The sequence below is a fragment of the Procambarus clarkii genome, chromosome 63, assembly GCF_040958095.1.
Source record: "Procambarus clarkii isolate CNS0578487 chromosome 63, FALCON_Pclarkii_2.0, whole genome shotgun sequence".
Classification (NCBI taxonomy): Eukaryota; Metazoa; Arthropoda; class Malacostraca; order Decapoda; family Cambaridae; genus Procambarus; species Procambarus clarkii.
Genome location: NC_091212.1, coordinates 4,433,753 through 4,453,093, shown reverse-complemented (window position 1 = coordinate 4,453,093; position 19,341 = coordinate 4,433,753). Strand labels below are relative to the sequence as shown.

The window sequence follows — 19,341 nt, the reverse complement described above, 5'->3', positions numbered from 1 at the left end:
TTTCATAGGCATTAAGCACAATTTTGGTACATAATATTTATGACGTGTGTCCATTAAATAAACCCTCATTTAAATACCAACAAATGATGTTGGGACATACCAACATCAAATGATTCCAAAGTTTCTTCACCAGCTGCCAAATAACTTTGAGTGTACGTTCTGCCACTAGTAGAATAGCCCGCATTTTGAATGTGTGGTGGTGAAAGTATAGCAGGCAGAATGTCTGGGTGGCACATTTGAAGATTTAAGCATGGTACATAATTGCAAATTGTATACAAGTATTAATATTTTCAGACAAATCTCAAGATATTACTATAACTAACTTTATGCTACCAAGTTGTTCAGTGTTATAGTAATTTAATCTCCATAATTGTCTAGCATACACTTAAAAATAGGCAACAAATATTATTGGAAAGTACACAAATAACAGCTGTAGAAATATTGTTAAGAAAATAATAGAAGATTACCATCAGATTGGGGTGCAGCTGGTCTTTGTTTTGAATTAATGTGTGATACATCCTGTATGTTATCTTTTTTCTGTTTCTTGTTTGTCACCTTTATTGAGTTTGGTTCCTCCACGTTTAAGAGTCTCTTCAAGTACTCATTTCTTTGTATCATTGCAGCACGTGCTTTCTGGTACTCACGTTCAAGATGTTCTCTAGTCATCACTGCTATTCTCCGGTGAAATTCTGAAGAGAAAATAATACTGTTCGAAGGAAAAGTACAAGAACAAAACAAGAAAATTATGCTTATGCAAAATTATGCTACAATGTACCTATTAATAATCTTAAAATTTGCTACAAATTTCCTACTTATAATTATGTGTTAAATTATGGACTTTCCCATAATGATATGCATGTTAGTGGCATTACCTATACTGCCTACCTGGAGCCCCCTAGAGAGATAGTGACACAAGTTAAGGTAATGCCTTTAGTAAGGTGCTGGGTCAACATAAATAAGCTATAACTAATAAGGACACAAATCAATATGTTCATTTAACAGTGGTATTAACATTTATATAAATATAGCTAAGAATAAGTTTTTACAAGTGTAACAAAGTGAAAGAAATGTATGAAAATTTTGATGATATATTAAAATGCTCATTGATTGAACTTGTCTTCCTATATATAAAGTATAAAAATAGTAAACACAGTACCATTATTGTTGTCTGTAGTTATTTTTGGAACATCTGGTATGTACAGCATACTGTCAAAATCCGATGATCTATCTGAAAAATTGATTGGTAGCGTAAATATTTGAATTCATTGCATAGCCTTTTATACAAACAAAAAAGAAAAATTGTACAGAAAAGCTAACACAACATTATAACACCTTTCTGTGGTACTTTCTATGGTACAAAAGAAAACAAACCTTAATTATAAAGGAAAATAAACTGACAGAAGAACTATGAATACTGCTGAAAATACTTTCCACAAAATATCTGAACCAAGGGATAGTACCCCGAGATTTGAAATATGAAAATTTCACCCTTACAGTATTTAAAAAAAAAGCAGAAAGAGTTAAGCACAAAACTAATGTCCAATCAGCTAGGTATAACACATCTGCAAGCTCATGGCGAAAATCCTAAGGGAGGGAATCATTTACCATCTTTCAGTGAACAATCTTATTCAATCGACACACCATGGTCTTCTTAAAAACAGATGCTACCTTATAAACCTCCTCACTTTTGGGACATGGTAACATGGTACTCAGATAAAGGGTTTCCGGTGGATGTAGTATACATGGATTATGCTAAAGACTTTAATAAGGTACCACATGGAAGACTAGCAAGGAAATTACAGGTTCATGAAAAAAATTGTAAAGTGCACAAAACAATAGTTAAAACAAAGAGAGCAAAAGGTCATACTAAATGGGAATGAATATGAAGAAATGTGTTAAGTTGAGTACCTCAGGGGTCCATTTTTAAGTCTAAAATATTTTTCATATATTGAACATCTATGATATAGAAAAGAATATAATCTAATCAACCACATCCTCATATTTGCAAATGCCTGGCATTTCACGAGCACTTTGTCCGGGGTTTATATTCTAGCCGGGGAGGATTTACTGGGTTAGGCTAACCTAACCTAACTTAACCAAACCAAACCAAGTATCTCAAGTTACAAATATCTCTGGGAATTCATATTATCTGCTGTTGTAGAATTGACAAAATGGACAGTGTCAACAAAATTATTCCCACATACTCCGTCACTATGTGATGGAGTACACATAGAATAGGGACTGAATTGTCCCTGACAGGGACAATTCTGTAACAAATGTTCTAGCATAAAACTTTGTACAGTTTAGTAATTCCTTACCATTTGATGTACTAGGTAGATCCATGTTTGGTGAAGTTTTATAGCTGGAGCTGGAAGATCCTGTCGAGATGACTTCTTCAAAGAGAATAGCTTCAACACACATTGTGTCTTGAGTCTACCAGTACTTGGCCTACAGTTACCAGATCTGATTTACAGAAACTAGTGAACTATGGAGATAAGATTGTTAATAATATACTTTTTTTGAGATTCATATGACTTGCAGCTTAAAAACCAATCTTATTTTAAAATAGTACACTAAAGTACATAGCAAATTGCGAAATTCGTAGTTTTTTAACTACTTTAAAGCTAAATTCTCAAGCTTTGAAAATAAGCACAATTTGCTATTTTAAGCGGAATCTGGCAACTCTGATTTAGCATGTAAACATTGACTTGCATTCACAATGTAGTTATTTATTTTTCAACAATTTAAAACGAGTTATGAAAATACACACATTGGTACATTATTGCAAAGGCACTATACTATATATATATATATATAAATTGTTGCAAGTCGAGCAACAAATATTTTACATTGAACAACAAATGAGATTGGAAAAGCAGTATTGCCAAAATAGACCCCAGACACACCCTGTGGGTAGTAATGGACCCCCATACCGACCCTATGAGGGGTAGTGGACCCCATAATAACACTATGGGCGATAGTGGACACTATACAAACACTATGGGCGGTAGTTGACTTCATAGAGACCCTGTGGGCGGTAAGGGACCCCCTATCGACCCTGTGGGCGGCAGTGGACCCCCTATCGGTCCTGTGGGCGGCAGTGGACCCCCTACCGACCCTGTGGGCGGCAGTGGACCCCTACCGAACGTGTGGGCGGCAGTGGACCCCCTACCGACCCTGTGGGCGGCAGTGGACCCCCTATCGATCCTGTGGGCGGTAGTGGACCCCCCCCATATCGACCCTGTGGGCGGCAGTGGACCCCCTATCGATCCTGTGGGCGGCAGTGGACCCCCTACCGACCCAGTGGGTGGCAGTGGACCCCCTGCCGACCCTGTGGGCGGTAGTGGACCCCTACCGACCCTGTGGACGGTAGTTGACTTCATAGCGACCCAGTGGGCGGTAGTGAACCCCATACCGACCCTGTGGGTGGCGGTGGACTCCATACCGACTCTGTGGGCGGCAGTGAACCCTATATACTAATCCTGTGGGCGATACTGTACCCTATAGTCATCCTGTGGGGGCAATGGATGCCATACATATCCAGTGGGTGTTATTGTACCCCATACTTATTCTGTGGGTGGTTGGAGCCCCATACCCATCCTGTGGGTTATAGTGGACCCCATACTCATCCTGTGGGTGGTATTGGACCCCATACCTATCCTGTGGGTGGTTGTGAGCCCATACCCATCCTGTCGGTGGTAGTGGACGCAATACACATCCAGTGGATGGTATTGGATCCCATACCCTTCCTGTGGGTGGAAGTGATCCCCATACCATTCCTGTGGGTGGATGTGACCCCCATACTCATCCTGCGGGTGTTATTGGACCCCTTACCCACCTAACAGGTGGTAGTGGACCCTAATCCTATAGTTTCCAATAATCCACACCATACCATCCTGTTTGCAGTAGTTTACCCTATATACATTCCAACATAACATCGTTTTCTGTTAGCGTTCCTACAAAACATTCTTTAAAGATTTCTAAAGCACAAACTATAGTATATAATATTGATTGGTGAAGCACTTATTCTATGTAATAATTTATTGTGCTTATTATAATTTACTAAGAACAACTAATATTTCTCAAAACAAAACTACGAGCCTTCAATAGGATGTAGCTGATCTGTAATATTATAAGAGCATGGACAATAGTAGGTGAATTTCACAACCCATGTGGGACCTGAAAACTACAATTTTCGTTATAATTGAACCAATCACGACTATTCAGCTATCTACGTTGATGGACGAGTACTGTGAGACGTAAATTGGTACGTGAGGAAGAGTTTGAGCCTTGGTAAAAAAGTTAACTGGGAATATATCACATATGTACTAAATCACATTCCACATATTGACTTTAAGCACTAGTCATATATGTACTGTCTTGTGTGAGAACGGGTTGGTGATTTTATTAGTGTAAGAGAGAGAGAGAGAGAGAGAGAGAGAGAGAGAGAGAGAGAGAGAGAGAGAGAGAGAGAGAGAGAGAGAGAGAGAGAGAGAGATTGTCAGGTACAGTTTAATGCTGATAAATGCAAAGTTCTGAGGCTAGGTAACGATAGAGTTACAAGATACGAGCTAGATGGTGTTGAGATTACGAAGTGGATCTGGGAGTTATGATTAGTAAGAATTTAAAACAATAGGATCAATGCATGAATGTTCGTAATAAGGCAAATTGGACACTGGGATTTATTTATCGAAGCGTTAGTAACAAGCGACCTGATGTGGTTCTTCAGCTGTATCTTGCTCTGGTTAGGCCCAGTTTAGATTATTCAGTTCAGTTATGGTCGCTGTCCTATAGAATGGATATAAATTCACTTGAACGTGTCCAGTGTAGGATGACTAAGTTAAAACCCTAAATTAGAAATCTTTCATATGAAGAAAGATTAACAAAGTTTAAATTGCATTAACTGGAAAGGCGTGGTTATAAATAGAAGCTGTCTCGTATGGGCCAGTAGGCCTTCTGCAGTTACCTTTGTTCTTATATTAATAAGATACAAGCTAGATGGTGATGAGATTGCCGATTTGATTTGCAAATCTGAGAGATTTGATTAGTAACAGTTTAAAACCAAAGGATCAATGCACGAATGTTCGTAATAAGGCAAATAGGACACTGTGATTTATTACTCGAAGCGTTAGTAAAAGGACATCTGGTGTGGTTCTTCAGGTATATCTTGCTCTAGTTAGGCCCCATTTAGATTGTGCAGGTCTGTTTTGGTCTCCGTACCATAGAATGGATATAAATTCTCTTGAACGTGTCAAGCTTAGGATGACAAAGTTAATTCCCCAAATTAGAAATCTTTCATATGAATAAAGATTAACAAAGCTTAAACTGCATTCACGGGAAAGGCGAAGAGTTAGTGGGTGACATGATTAAGGTTTACAAGTGGATGAATGGATATAATACAGGGGATATTAATGGAGTATTAAAAGTATCAACACACGACAGAATGCGAAATAATTGGATAAGTTTAGATTTAGGAAAGACTTGGTTAAATACTGGTTCGGTAGCAGGGTTGTTGATTTGTGGAACCAATTACTATGAAACGCAGTGGAGGTGGGGTTCCTCGACTGTTTCAAGCATGGGTTGGACATGTATATGAGTGGGATTGGGTTGTTATAAATAGGAGGTGCCTCGTATGGGCCAATAGGCCTTCTGCAGTTACCTTCGTTCTTATGTTCTTATGTGTTATGCAGTAATTTGCTCAACAAATCAACAACCGAACCAGTATTTATCAAGGTCTTTCCTAAATCTAAACATGTCCAATTTATAACCTTTTTTCGAGTTCTATTTTGTTTTGATTCCTTTAATACCCTATTATTATCCCCCTTTTGTTATTCCCATTCGTCAACTTGTACACCTCTAATATGTCACCACTAGTTTTTCACCTTATGTTAGTATTCTTTGCTTTCCTTATTAAGAGCAGACCTTTAGCGAAACATATAAAAGGCTGTATTAGTATGACAAGAAGTAAAAATTTCCAGTTAAATACATGAACTAAAAACAAAAATCGATGTAATGGAAATATATTGCATGAGCAGCAAAGATTTAGAGCGACAGAGGTAAATACTGATCACAAATTTCTATCTCTCTACATTAAAAAATTCGAAGGCACATTATACAAACAATTCCTTTAAATCTTTATTAAAAAATCATATTCCATCAGACATACAATTTTTACATTTAAAACTGTATATAGGGAGTTTAGCTTTTAAATTTCATAATAATTTCCCTAAATTAAGATAACTGTTCGTCTGGAGTTTTGGTCGTTGGGTTTGATCAATCTTGGCTTTTTGCATGAATCCTCGGGATTGTTACCGTCATCTTTTCTAGCTCGCTTTTTGGGCTGCAAATATTCGGTGCGGTTTTGCTCACAATTTTGTATCGTCATATCAAATGAAGTGCAGGGAGTTTGCTTATTACTTTTGATGGAATCATTCAAAGTAATGATCTTCTTATCGAGGCTTGTGACCAGCGTATCATTTCTTTTTTTCATTGGTACATCTGTAGACTGATTTTGTTTATCGCTTGTTTTTGCCTTATTGTCGATTACGACCTTTTCCTCCTATTGTTGGAAATTTGCTTGCGAGCCTAGAGTCTTCTTTATCGGAGCACATACTCTTTTTGGCCTAGTTGGTTTGCGAATACAACATTCGTATATAATTTCTGCCATGGCTCTGTATATTGGACCTGTTGCGTTACAGGAAGATCTAATATTTTTCTTAATATCGGTTAGAATTCACAGACTAATGAGTAAAGTTTCTCCAAGATATGTTTTGGCAAAATATTGAAAAACACGTAAATTATGCGTCCACAAACGTATTTTCTGGTCTGTGCTAAGAACTAGACTGAATTATTCAAGGAGCGGGTTCCTTTTATATATACCCCAAGAGTTGTGTAAGTGAGGTGATTGACCTGAGCCTGAGCACATATAGGAATAACAATAGTGATATTAAATATATTTACGGGCTCACCAAAGTCCATGCTACATGGACACTTCGTTCTGAGTAGCTAAATCCGAAACAACAACAACAGTGATTTTATTAGTGTAAAAGAGAGAGAGAGAGAGGGAGAGAGAGAGAGAGAGAGAGAGAGAGAGAGAGAGATTGTCAGGTACAGTTTAATGCTGATAAATGCAAAGTTCTGAGGCTAGGTAATGATAGAGTTACAAGATACGAGCTAGATGGTGTTGAGATTGCGAAGTGGGATTGCGAAAGGGATCTGGGAGTTATGATTAGTAAGAATTTAAAACAATAGGATCAATGCATGAATGTTCGTAATAAGGCAAATTGGACACTGGGATTTATTTATCGAAGCGTTAGTAACAAGCGACCTGATGTGGTTCTTCAGCTGTATCTTGCTCTGGTTAGGCCCAATTTAGATTATTCAGTTCAGTTTTGGTCGCTGTCCTATAGAATGGATATAAATTCACTTGAACGTGTCCAGTGTAGGATGACTAAGTTAAAACCCTAAATTAGAAATCTTTCATATGAAGAAAGATTAACAAAGTTTAAATTGCATTAACTGGAAAGGCGTGGTTATAAATAGAAGCTGTCTCGTATGGGCCAATAGGCCTTCTGCAGTTACCTTTGTTCTTATATTAATAAGATACAAGCTAGATGGTGATGAGATTGCCGATTTGATTTGCAAATCTGAGAGATTTGATTAGTAACAGTTTAAAACCTAAGGATCAATGCACGAATGTTCGTAATAAGGCAAATAGGACACTGTGATTTATTACTCGAAGCGTTAGTAAAAGGACATCTGGTGTGGTTCTTCAGGTATATCTTGCTCTAGTTAGGCCCCATTTAGATTATGCAGGTCTGTTTTGGTCTCCGTACCATAGAATGGATATAAATTCTCTTGAACGTGTCAAGCTTAGGATGACAAAGTTAATTCCCCAAATTAGAAATCTTTCATATGAATAAAGATTAACAAAGCTTAAACTGCATTCACGGGAAAGGCGAAGAGTTAGTGGGTGACATGATTAAGGTTTACAAGTGGATGAATGGATATAATACAGGGGGATATTAATGGAGTATTAAAAGTATCAACACACGACAGAATGCGAAATAATTGGATAAGTTTAGATTTAGGAAAGACTTGGGTAAATACTGGTTCGGTAACAGGGTTGTTGATTTGTGGAACCAATTACCATGAAACGCAGTGGAGGTGGGGTTCCTCGACTGTTTCAAGCATGGGTTGGACATGTATATGAGTGGGATTGGGTTGTTATAAATAGGAGGTGCCTCGTATGGGCCAATAGGCCTTCTGCAGTTACCTTTGTTCTTATGTTCTTATGGGTTATGCAGTAATTTGCTCAACAAATCAACAACCGAACCAGTATTTATCAAGGTCTTTCCTAAATCTAAACATGTCCAATTTATAACCTTTTTTCGAGTTCTATTTTGTTTTGATTCCTTTAATACCCTATTATTATCCCCCTTTTGTTATTCCCATTCGTCAACTTGTACACCTCTAATATGTCACCACTAGTTTTTCACCTTATGTTAGTATTCTTTGCTTTCCTTATTCAGAGCAGACCTTTAGCCAAACATATAAAAGGCTGTATTAGTATGACAAGAAGTAAAAATTTCCAGTTAAATACATGAACTAAAAACAAAAATCGATGTAATGGAAATATATTGCATGAGCAGCAAAGATTTAGAGCGACAGAGGTAAATACTGATCACAAATTTCTATCTCTCTACATTAAAAAATTCGAAGGCACATTATACAAACAATTCTTTTAAATCTTTATTAAAAAATCATATTCCATCAGACATACAATTTTTACATTTAAAACTGTATATAGGGAGTTTAGCTTTTAAATTTCATAATAATTTCCCTAAATTAAGATAACTGTTCGTCTGGAGTTTTGGTCGTTGGGTTTGATCAATCTTGGCTTTTTGCATGAATCCTCGGGATTGTTACCGTCATCTTTTCTAGCTCGCTTTTTGGGCTGCAAATATTCGGTGCGGTTTTGCTCACAATTTTGTATCGTCATATCAAATGAAGTGCAGGGAGTTTGCTTATTACTTTTGATGGAATCATTCAAAGTAATGATCTTCTTATCGAGGCTTGTGACCAGCGTATCATTTCTTTTTTTCATTGGTACATCTGTAGACTGATTTTGTTTATCGCTTGTTTTTGCCTTATTGTCGATTACGACCTTTTCCTCCTATTGTTGGAAATTTGCTTGCGAGCCTAGAGTCTTCTTTATCGGAGCACATACTCTTTTTGGCCTAGTTGGTTTGCGAATACAACATTCGTATATAATTTCTGCCATGGCTCTGTATATTGGACCTGTTGCGTTACAGGAAGATCTAATATTTTTCTTAATATCGGTTAGAATTCACAGACTAATGAGTAAAGTTTCTCCAAGATATGTTTTGGCAAAATATTGAAAAACACGTAAATTATGCGTCCACAAACGTATTTTCTGGTCTGTGCTAAGAACTAGACTGAATTATTCAAGGAGCGGGTTCCTTTTATATATACCCCAAGAGTTGTGTAAGTGAGGTGATTGACCTGAGCCTGAGTACATATAGGAATAACAATAGTGATATTAAATATATTTACGGGCTCACCAAAGTCCATGCTACATGGACACTTCGTTCTGAGTAGCTAAATCCGAAACAACAACAACAGTGATTTTATTAGTGTAAAAGAGAGAGAGAGGGAGAGAGAGAGAGAGAGAGAGAGAGAGAGAGAGAGAGAGAGAGAGAGAGAGAGAGAGAGAGAGAGAGAGAGAGAGAGAGAGAGAGAGAGAGATAGAGAGAGAGAGAGAGATTGTCAGGTACAGTTTAATGCTGATAAATGCAAAGTTCTGAGGCTAGGTAATGATGATAGAGTTACAAGATACGAGCTAGATGGTGTTGAGATTGCGAAGTGGGATTGCGAAAGGGATCTGGGAGTTATGATTAGTAAGAATTTAAAACAATAGGATCAATGCATGAATGTTCGTAATAAGGCAAATTGGACACTGGGATTTATTTATCGAAGCGTTAGTAACAAGAGACCTGATGTGGTTCTTCAGCTGTATCTTGCTCTGGTTAGGCCCAATTTAGATCATTCAGTTCAGTTTTGGTCGCTGTCCTATAGAATGGATATAAATTCACTTGAACGTGTCCAGTGTAGGATGACTAAGTTAAAACCCTAAATTAGAAATCTTTCATATGAAGAAAGATTAACAAAGTTTAAATTGCATTAACTGGAAAGGCGTGGTTATAAATAGAAGCTGTCTCGTATGGGCCAATAGGCCTTCTGCAGTTACCTTTGTTCTTATATTAATAAGATACAAGCTAGATGGTGATGAGATTGCCGATTTGATTTGCAAATCTGAGAGATTTGATTAGTAACAGTTTAAAACCTAAGGATCAATGCACGAATGTTCGTAATAAGGCAAATAGGACACTGTGATTTATTAATCGAAGCGTTAGTAAAAGGACATCTGGTGTGGTTCTTCAGGTATATCTTGCTCTAGTTAGGCCCCATTTAGATTATGCAGGTCAGTTTTGGTCTCCGTGCCATAGAATGGATATAAATTCTCTTGAACGTGTCAAGCTTAGGATGACAAAGTTAATTCCCCAAATTATAAATCTTTCATATGAATAAAGATTATCAAAGCTTAAATTGCATTCACGGGAAATCGAAGAGTTAGGGGGTGACATGATTAACGTTTACATGTTGATGAATAGATATAATACAGGGGATATTAATGGAGTATTAAAAGTATCAACACACGACAGAATGCGAAACAATTGGATAAGTTTAGATTAAGGAAAGACTTGGGTAAATACTGGTTCGGTAACTGGGTTTGTTGATTTGTGGAACCAATTACCATGAAACGCAGTGGAGGTGGGGTTCCTCGACTGTTTCAAGCATGGGTTGGACATGTATATGAGTGGATTGGGTTGTTATAAATAGGAGGTGCCTCGTATGGGCCAATAGGCCTTCTGCAGTTACCTTCTTTCTTATGTGTTATGCAGTAATTTGCTCAACAAATCAACAACCGAACCAGTATTTATCAAGGTCTTTCCTAAATCTAAACATGTCCAATTTATAACCTTTTTTCGAGTTCTATTTTGTTTTGATTCCTTTAATACCCTATTATTATCCCCCTTTTGTTATTCCCATTCGTCAACTTGTACACCTTTAATATGTCACCACTAGTTTATCACCTTATGTTAGTATTCTTTGCTTTCCTTATTCAGAGCAGACCTTTAGCGAAACATATAAAAGGCTGTATTAGTATGACAAGAAGTAAAAATTTCCAGTTAAATACATGAACTAAAAACAAAAATCGATGTAATGGAAATATATTGCATGAGCAGCAAAGATTTAGAGCGACAGGTAAATACTGATCACAAATTTCTATCTCTCTACATTAAAAAATTCGAAGGCACATTATACAAACAATTCTTTTAAATCTTTATTAAAAAATCATATTCCATCAGACATACAGTTTTTACATTTAAAATTGTATATAGGGAGTTTAGCTTTTAAATTTCATAATAATTTCCCTAAATTAAGATAACTGTTCGTCTGGAGTTTTGGTCGTTGGGTTTGATCAATCTTGGCTTTTTGCATGAATCCTCGGGATTGTTACCGTCATCTTTTCTAGCTCGCTTTTTGGGCTGCAAATATTCGGTGCGGTTTTGCTCACAATTTTGTATCGTCATATCAAATGAAGTGCAGGGAGTTTGCTTATTACTTTTGATGGAATCATTCAAAGTAATGATCTTCTTATCGAGGCTTGTGACCAGCATATCATTTCTTTTTTTCATTGGTACATCTGTAGACTGATTTTGTTTATCGCTTGTTTTTGCCTTATTGTCGATTACGACATTTTCCTCCTTCTGTTGGAAATTTGCTTGCGAGCCTAGAGTCTTCTTTATCGGAGCACATACTCTTTTTGGCCTAGTTGGTTTGCGAATACAACATTCGTATATAATTTCTGCCATGGCTCTGTATATTGGACCTGTTGCGTTACAGGAAAATCTATTATTTTTCTTAATATCGGTTAGAATTCACAGACTAATGAGTAAAGTTTCTCCAAGATATGTTTTGGCAAAATATTGAAAAACACGTAAATTATGCGTCCACAAACGTATTTTCTGGTCTGTGCTAAGAACTAGACTGAATTATTCAAGGAGCGGGTTCCTTTTATATATACCCCAAGAGTTGTGTAAGTGAGGTGATTGACCTGAGCCTGAGTACATATAGGAATAACAATAGTGATATTAAATATATTTACGGGCTCACCAAAGTCCATGCTACATGGACACTTCGTTCTGAGTAGCTAAATCCGAAACAACAACAACAGTGATTTTATTAGTGTAAAAGAGAGAGAGAGAGAGAGAGAGAGAGAGAGAGAGAGAGAGAGAGAGAGAGAGAGAGAGAGAGAGAGAGAGAGAGGGGGAGAGAGAGAGAGAGAGATTGTCAGGTACAGTTTAATGCTGATAAATGCAAAGTTCTGAGGCTAGGTAATGATGATAGAGTTACAAGATACGAGCTAGATGGTGTTGAGATTGCGAAAGGGATCTGGGAGTTATGATTAGTAAGAATTTAAAACAATAGGATCAATGCATGAATGTTCGTAATAAGGCAAATTGGACACTGGGATTTATTTATCAAAGCGTTAGTAACAAGAGACCTGATGTGGTTCTTCAGCTATATCTTGCTCTGGTTAGGCCCAATTTAGATTATTCAGTTCAGTTTTGGTCGCTGTCCTATAGATTGGATATAAATTCACTTGAACGTGTCCAGTGTAGGATGACTAAGTTAAAACCCTAAATTAGAAATCTTTCATATGAAGAAAGATTAACAAAGTTTAAATTGCATTAACTGGAAAGGCGTGGTTATAAATAGAAGCTGTCTCGTATGGGCCAATAGGCCTTCTGCAGTTACCTTTGTTCTTATATTAATAAGATACAAGCTAGATGGTGATGAGATTGCCGATTTGATTTGCAAATCTGAGAGATTTGATTAGTAACAGTTTAAAACCTAAGGATCAATGCACGAATGTTCGTAATAAGGCAAATAGGACACTGTGATTTATTAATCGAAGCGTTAGTAAAAGGACATCTGGTGTGGTTCTTCAGGTATATCTTGCTCTAGTTAGGCCCCATTTAGATTATGCAGGTCAGTTTTGGTCTCCGTACCATAGAATGGATATAAATTCTCTTGAACATGTCAAGCTTAGGATGACAAAGTTAATTCCCCAAATTAGAAATCTTTCATATGAATAAAGATTATCAAAGCTTAAATTGCATTCACGGGAAATCGAAGAGTTAGGGGGTGACATGATTAACGTTTACATGTTGATGAATAGATATAATACAGGGGATATTAATGGAGTATTAAAAGTATCAACACACGACAGAATGCGAAACAATTGGATAGGTTTAGATTAAGGAAAGACTTGGGTAAATACTGGTTCGGTAACAGGGTTTGTTGATTTGTGGAACCAATTACCATGAAACGCAGTGGAGGTGGGGTTCCTCGACTGTTTCAAGCATGGGTTGGACATGTATATGAGTGGATTGGGTTGTTATAAATAGGAGGTGCCTCGTATGGGCCAATAGGCCTTCTGCAGTTACCTTCTTTCTTATGTGTTATGCAGTAATTTGCTCAACAAATCAACAACCGAACCAGTATTTATCAAGGTCTTTCCTAAATCTAAACATGTCCAATTTATAACCTTTTTTCGAGTTCTATTTTGTTTTGATTCCTTTAATACCCTATTATTATCCCCCTTTTGTTATTCCCATTCGTCAACTTGTACACCTCTAATATGTCACCACTAGTTTATCACCTTATGTTAGTACATAAGAACATAAGAACAAAGGTAACTGCAGAAGGCCTATTGGCCCATACGAGGCAGCTCCTATTCTATAACCACCCAATCCCACTCATATACTTGTCCAACCCGTGCTTGAAACAATCGAGGGACCCCACCTCCACAATGATACGCGGCAATTGGTTCCACAAATCAACAACCCTGTTACTGAACCAGTATTTACCCAAGTCTTTCCTAAATCTAAACTTATCCAATTTATATCCATTGTTTCGTGTTCTGTCCTGTGTTGATACTTTTAATACCCTATTAATATCCCCCCGGTTATGTCCATTCATCCACTTGTAAACCTCTATCATGTCACCCCTAACTCTTCGCCTTTCCAGTGAATGCAACTTAAGCTTTGTTAATCTTTCTTCATATGAAAGATTTCTAATTTGGGGAATTAACTTAGTCATCCTACGCTGGACACGTTCAAGTGAATTTATATCCATTCTATAATATGGCGACCAAAACTGAACTGCATAATCTAAATGGGGCCTAACTAGAGCAAGATATAGCTTGAGAACCACACCAGGTGTCTTGTTACTAACGCTGCGATTAATAAATCCAAGTGTCCGATTTGCCTTATTACGAACATTTATGCATTGATCCTTTTGTTTTAAATTCTTACTAATCATAACTCCCAGATCCCTTTCGCAATCCGACTTCGCAATCACAACACCATCTAGCTCGTATCTTGTAACTCTATCATCATTACCTAACCTCAGAACTTTACATTTATCAGCATTAAACTGCATCTGCCAATCCTTTGACCATTTCAAAACCCTATCTAGATCAACTTGAAGTGATAGTGAGTCCTCCTCCGAATTAATTTCCCTACCGATTTTCGTATCATCGGCAAATTTGCAAATGTTGCTACTCAAACCTGAATCTAAATCATTTATATATATTATAAACAACAGAGGTCCCAGGACAGAGCCTTGAGGCACTCCACTTACAACATTTTCCCACTCTGACTTGATTCCATTTATACTAACTCTCTGTTTCCTTTGGTATAGCCATGCCCTAATCCAGCTTAATATAGCACCCCCAATACCATGAGACTCTATTTTTTTAATCAGTCTTTCATGTGGCACTGTATCAAAAGCTTTGCTAAAGTCAAGGTATACAACATCGCAATCCTTACCACTATCAACTGCCTCAACAATGCTAGAATAAAAAGATAACAAATTTGTTAAACATGAACGGCCATTTATAAAACCATGTTGCGACTCAATTATTAATTTATGTTTTTCAAGATGAAGACGAATTTTATTTGCTATTATAGATTCGAGTAACTTTCCCACAATAGACGTTAGGCTAATTGGTCGATAGTTAGACGCAAGTGATCTATCTCCTTTCTTAAAAACTGGTATCACATTAGCACCTTTCCAAAACTCTGGCACTCTGCCTGACTCTATTGATTTATTAAATATGGTTGACAGTGGGTCACAAAGCTCCTCTTTGCATTCTTTAAGCACCCTAGCAAACACTTCATCCGGCCCTGGGGATTTGTTTGGTTTGAGTTTTACTATTTGTTTAAGAACATCCTCCCTGGTAACTGCTAAACTCGTCAACCTGTCCTCGTCCCCACCCACATAGACTTGTTCGGCTGAAGGCATATTGTTAAGTTCCTCTTTAGTAAATACAGATACAAAATATTTATTAAAAATACAACTAATCTCTTCATCACTATCTGTTATTTGACCTGTCTCAGTTTTTAATGGACCTATACTTTCCCTAGTCTTAGTACGATATAACTGAAAAAACCCTTTAGGATTTGTCTTTGCTTGCCCTGCTATGCGAACTTCATAGTTTCTTTTTGCTTTCCTTATCTCTTTTTTAACATTTCTAACCAGTTGTACGAATTCCTGTTCTAAAGTGACCTCCCCATTTTTAATCCTTTTGTACCAAGCTCTCTTTTTACCTATAAGGTTCTTCAAATTCTTTGTTATCCACTTTGGGTCATTAGTATACGATCTATTCAATTTGTATGGTATACTACGTTCCTGTGCTTTGTTTAGAATATTCTTAAATAAGTTATATATTGAATCCACATCGAAATCCCCATTTAAGTCACCTATCGCTGGGTTCATGTATTCTTTGCTTTCCTTATTCAGAGCAGACCTTTAGCGAAACATATAAAAGGCTGTATTAGTATGACAAGAAGTAAAAATTTCCAGTTAAATACATGAACTAAAAACAAAAATCGATGTAATGGAAATATATTGCATGAGCAGCAAAGATTTAGAGCGACAGAGGTAAATACTGATCACAAATTTCTATCTCTCTACATTAAAAAATTCGAAGGCACATTATACAAACAATTCTTTTAAATCTTTATTAAAAAATCATATTCCATCAGACATACAATTTTTACATTTAAAATTGTATATAGGGAGTTTAGCTTTTAAATTTCATAATAATTTCCCTAAATTATGATAACTGTTCGTCTGGAGTTTTGGTCGTTGGGTTTGATCAATCTTGGCTTTTTGCATGAATCCTCGGGATTGTTACCGTCATCTTTTCTAGCTCGCTTTTTGGGCTGCAAATATTCGGTGCGGTTTTGCTCACAATTTTGTATCGTCATATCAAATGAAGTGCAGGGAGTTTGCTTATTGCTTTTGATGGAATCATTCAAAGTAATGATCTTCTTATCGAGGCTTGTGACCAGCATATCATTTCTTTTTTTCATTGGTACATCTGTAGACTGATTTTGTTTATCGCTTGTTTTTGCCTTATTGTCGATTACGACATTTTCCTCCTTCTGTTGGAAATTTGCTTGCGAGCCTAGAGTCTTCTTTATCGGAGCACATACTCTTTTTGGCCTAGTTGGTTTGCGAATACAACATTCGTATATAATTTCTGCCATGGCTCTGTATATTGGACCTGTTGCGTTACAGGAAAATCTATTATTTTTCTTAATATCGGTTATAATTCACAGACTAATGAGTAAAGTTTCTCCAAGATATGTTTTGGCAAAATATTGAAAAACACGTAAATTATGCGTCCACAAACGTATTTTCTGGTCTGTGCTAAGAACTAGACTGAATTATTCAAGGAGCGGGTTCCTTTTATATATACCCCAAGAGTTGTGTAAGTGAGGTGATTGACCTGAGCCTGAGTACATATAGGAATAACAATAGTGATATTAAATATATTTACGGGCTCACCAAAGTCCATGCTACATGGACACTTCGTTCTGAGTAGCTAAATCCGAAACAACAACAACAGTGATTTTATTAGTGTAAAAGAGAGAGAGAGAGAGGGAGAGAGAGAGAGAGATTGTCAGGTACAGTTTAATGCTGATAAATGCAAAGTTCTGAGGCTAGGTAATGATGATAGAGTTACAAGATACGAGCTAGATGGTGTTGAGATTGCGAAAGGGATCTGGGAGTTATGATTAGTAAGAATTTAAAACAATAGGATCAATGCATGAATGTTCGTAATAAGGCAAATTGGACACTGGGATTTATTTATCGAAGCGTTAGTAACAAGAGACCTGATGTGGTTCTTCAGCTGTATCTTGCTCTGGTTAGGCCCAATTTAGATCATTCAGTTCAGTTTTGGTCGCTGTCCTATAGAATGGATATAAATTCACTTGAACGTGTCCAGTGTAGGATGACTAAGTTAAAACCCTAAATTAGAAATCTTTCATATGAAGAAAGATTAACAAAGTTTAAATTGCATTAACTGGAAAGGCGTGGTTATAAATAGAAGCTGTCTCGTATGGGCCAATAGGCCTTCTGCAGTTACCTTTGTTCTTATATTAATAAGATACAAGCTAGATGGTGATGAGATTGCCGATTTGATTTGCAAATCTGAGAGATTTGATTAGTAACAGTTTAAAACCTAAGGATCAATGCACGAATGTTCGTAATAAGGCAAATAGGACACTGTGATTTATTAATCGAAGTGTTAGTAAAAGGACATCTGGTGTGGTTCTTCAGGTATATCTTGCTCTAGTTAGGCCCCATTTAGATTATGCAGGTCAGTTTTGGTCTCCGTACCATAGAATGGATATAAATTCTCTTGAACGTGTCAAGCTTAGGATGACAAAGTTAATTCCCCAAATTATAAATCTTTCATATGAATAAAGATTATCAAAGCTTAAATTGCATTCACGGGAAATCGAAGAGTTAGGGGGTGACATGATTAACGTTTACATGTTGATGAATAGATATAATACAGGGGATATTAATGGAGTATTAAAAGTATCAACACACGACAGAATGCGAAACAATTGGATAAGTTTAGATTAAGGAAAGACTTGGGTAAATACTGGTTCGGTAACAGGGTTTGTTGATTTGTGGAACCAATTACCATGAAACGCAGTGGAGGTGGGGTTCCTCGACTGTTTCAAGCATGGGTTGGACATGTATATGAGTGGATTGGGTTGTTATAAATAGGAGGTGCCTCGTATGGGCCAATAGGCCTTCTGCAGTTACCTTCTTTCTTATGTGTTATGCAGTAATTTGCTCAACAAATCAACAACCGAACCAGTATTTATCAAGGTCTTTCCTAAATCTTTCCTAAATGTCCAATTCATAACTTTTTTTCGAGTTCTATTTTGTTTTGATTCCTTTAATACCCTATTATTATCCCCCTTTTGTTATTCCCATTCGTCAACTTGTACACCTCTAATATGTCACCACTAGTTTTTCACCTTTTGTTAGTATTCTTTGCTTTCCTTATTCAGAGCAGACCTTTAGCGAAACATATAAAAGGCTGTATTAGTATGACAAGAAGTAAAAATTTCCAGTTAAATACATGAACTAAAAACAAAAATCGATGTAATGGAAATATATTGCATGAGCAGCAAAGATTTAGAGCGACAGAGGTAAATACTGATCACAAATTTCTATCTCTCTACATTAAAAAATTCGAAGGCACATTATACAAACAATTCTTTTAAATCTTTATTAAAAAATCATATTCCATCAGACATACAATTTTTACATTTAAAATTGTATATAGGGAGTTTAGCTTTTAAATTTCATAATAATTTCCCTAAATTAAGATAACTGTTCGTCTGGAGTTTTGGTCGTTGGGTTTGATCAATCTTGGCTTTTTGCATGAATCCTCGGGATTGTTACCGTCATCTTTTCTAGCTCGCTTTTTGGGCTGCAAATTTTCGGTGCGGTTTTGCTCACAATTTTGTATCGTCATATCAAATGAAGTGCAGGGAGTTTGCTTATTACTTTTGATGGAATCATTCAAAGTAATGATCTTCTTATCGAGGCTTGTGACCACCATATCATTTCTTTTTTTCATTGGTACATCTGTAGACTGATTTTGTTTATCGCTTGTTTTTGCCTTATTGTCGATTACGACATTTTCCTCCTTCTGTTGGAAATTTGCTTGCGAGCCTAGAGTCTTCTTTATCGGAGCACATACTCTTTTTGGCCTATATAATTTCGTATATAATTTCGTATATAATTTTCGTATATAATTTCTGCCATGGCTCTGTATATTGGACCTGTTGCGTTACAGGAAAATCTAAT

At 36.7% G+C, this 19,341-nt stretch overlaps 1 protein-coding gene across 1 annotated transcript; it reads right to left on the bottom strand.

Annotated features, from left to right (window-relative positions):
- Positions 1-10: 10 nt before the first annotated feature.
- On the bottom strand, positions 11-2,724 carry LOC138354428 (uncharacterized). The gene is made up of 3 exons (XM_069308620.1): positions 2,319-2,724; positions 1,157-1,228; positions 11-689 (listed from the first exon to the last, which is right to left on the bottom strand). Exons 1-3 carry the CDS (start codon positions 2,419-2,421, stop codon positions 445-447), a joined length of 420 nt encoding a protein of 139 aa, XP_069164721.1. The 5' UTR covers positions 2,422-2,724; the 3' UTR covers positions 11-444.
- Positions 2,725-19,341: the final 16,617 nt, after the last annotated feature.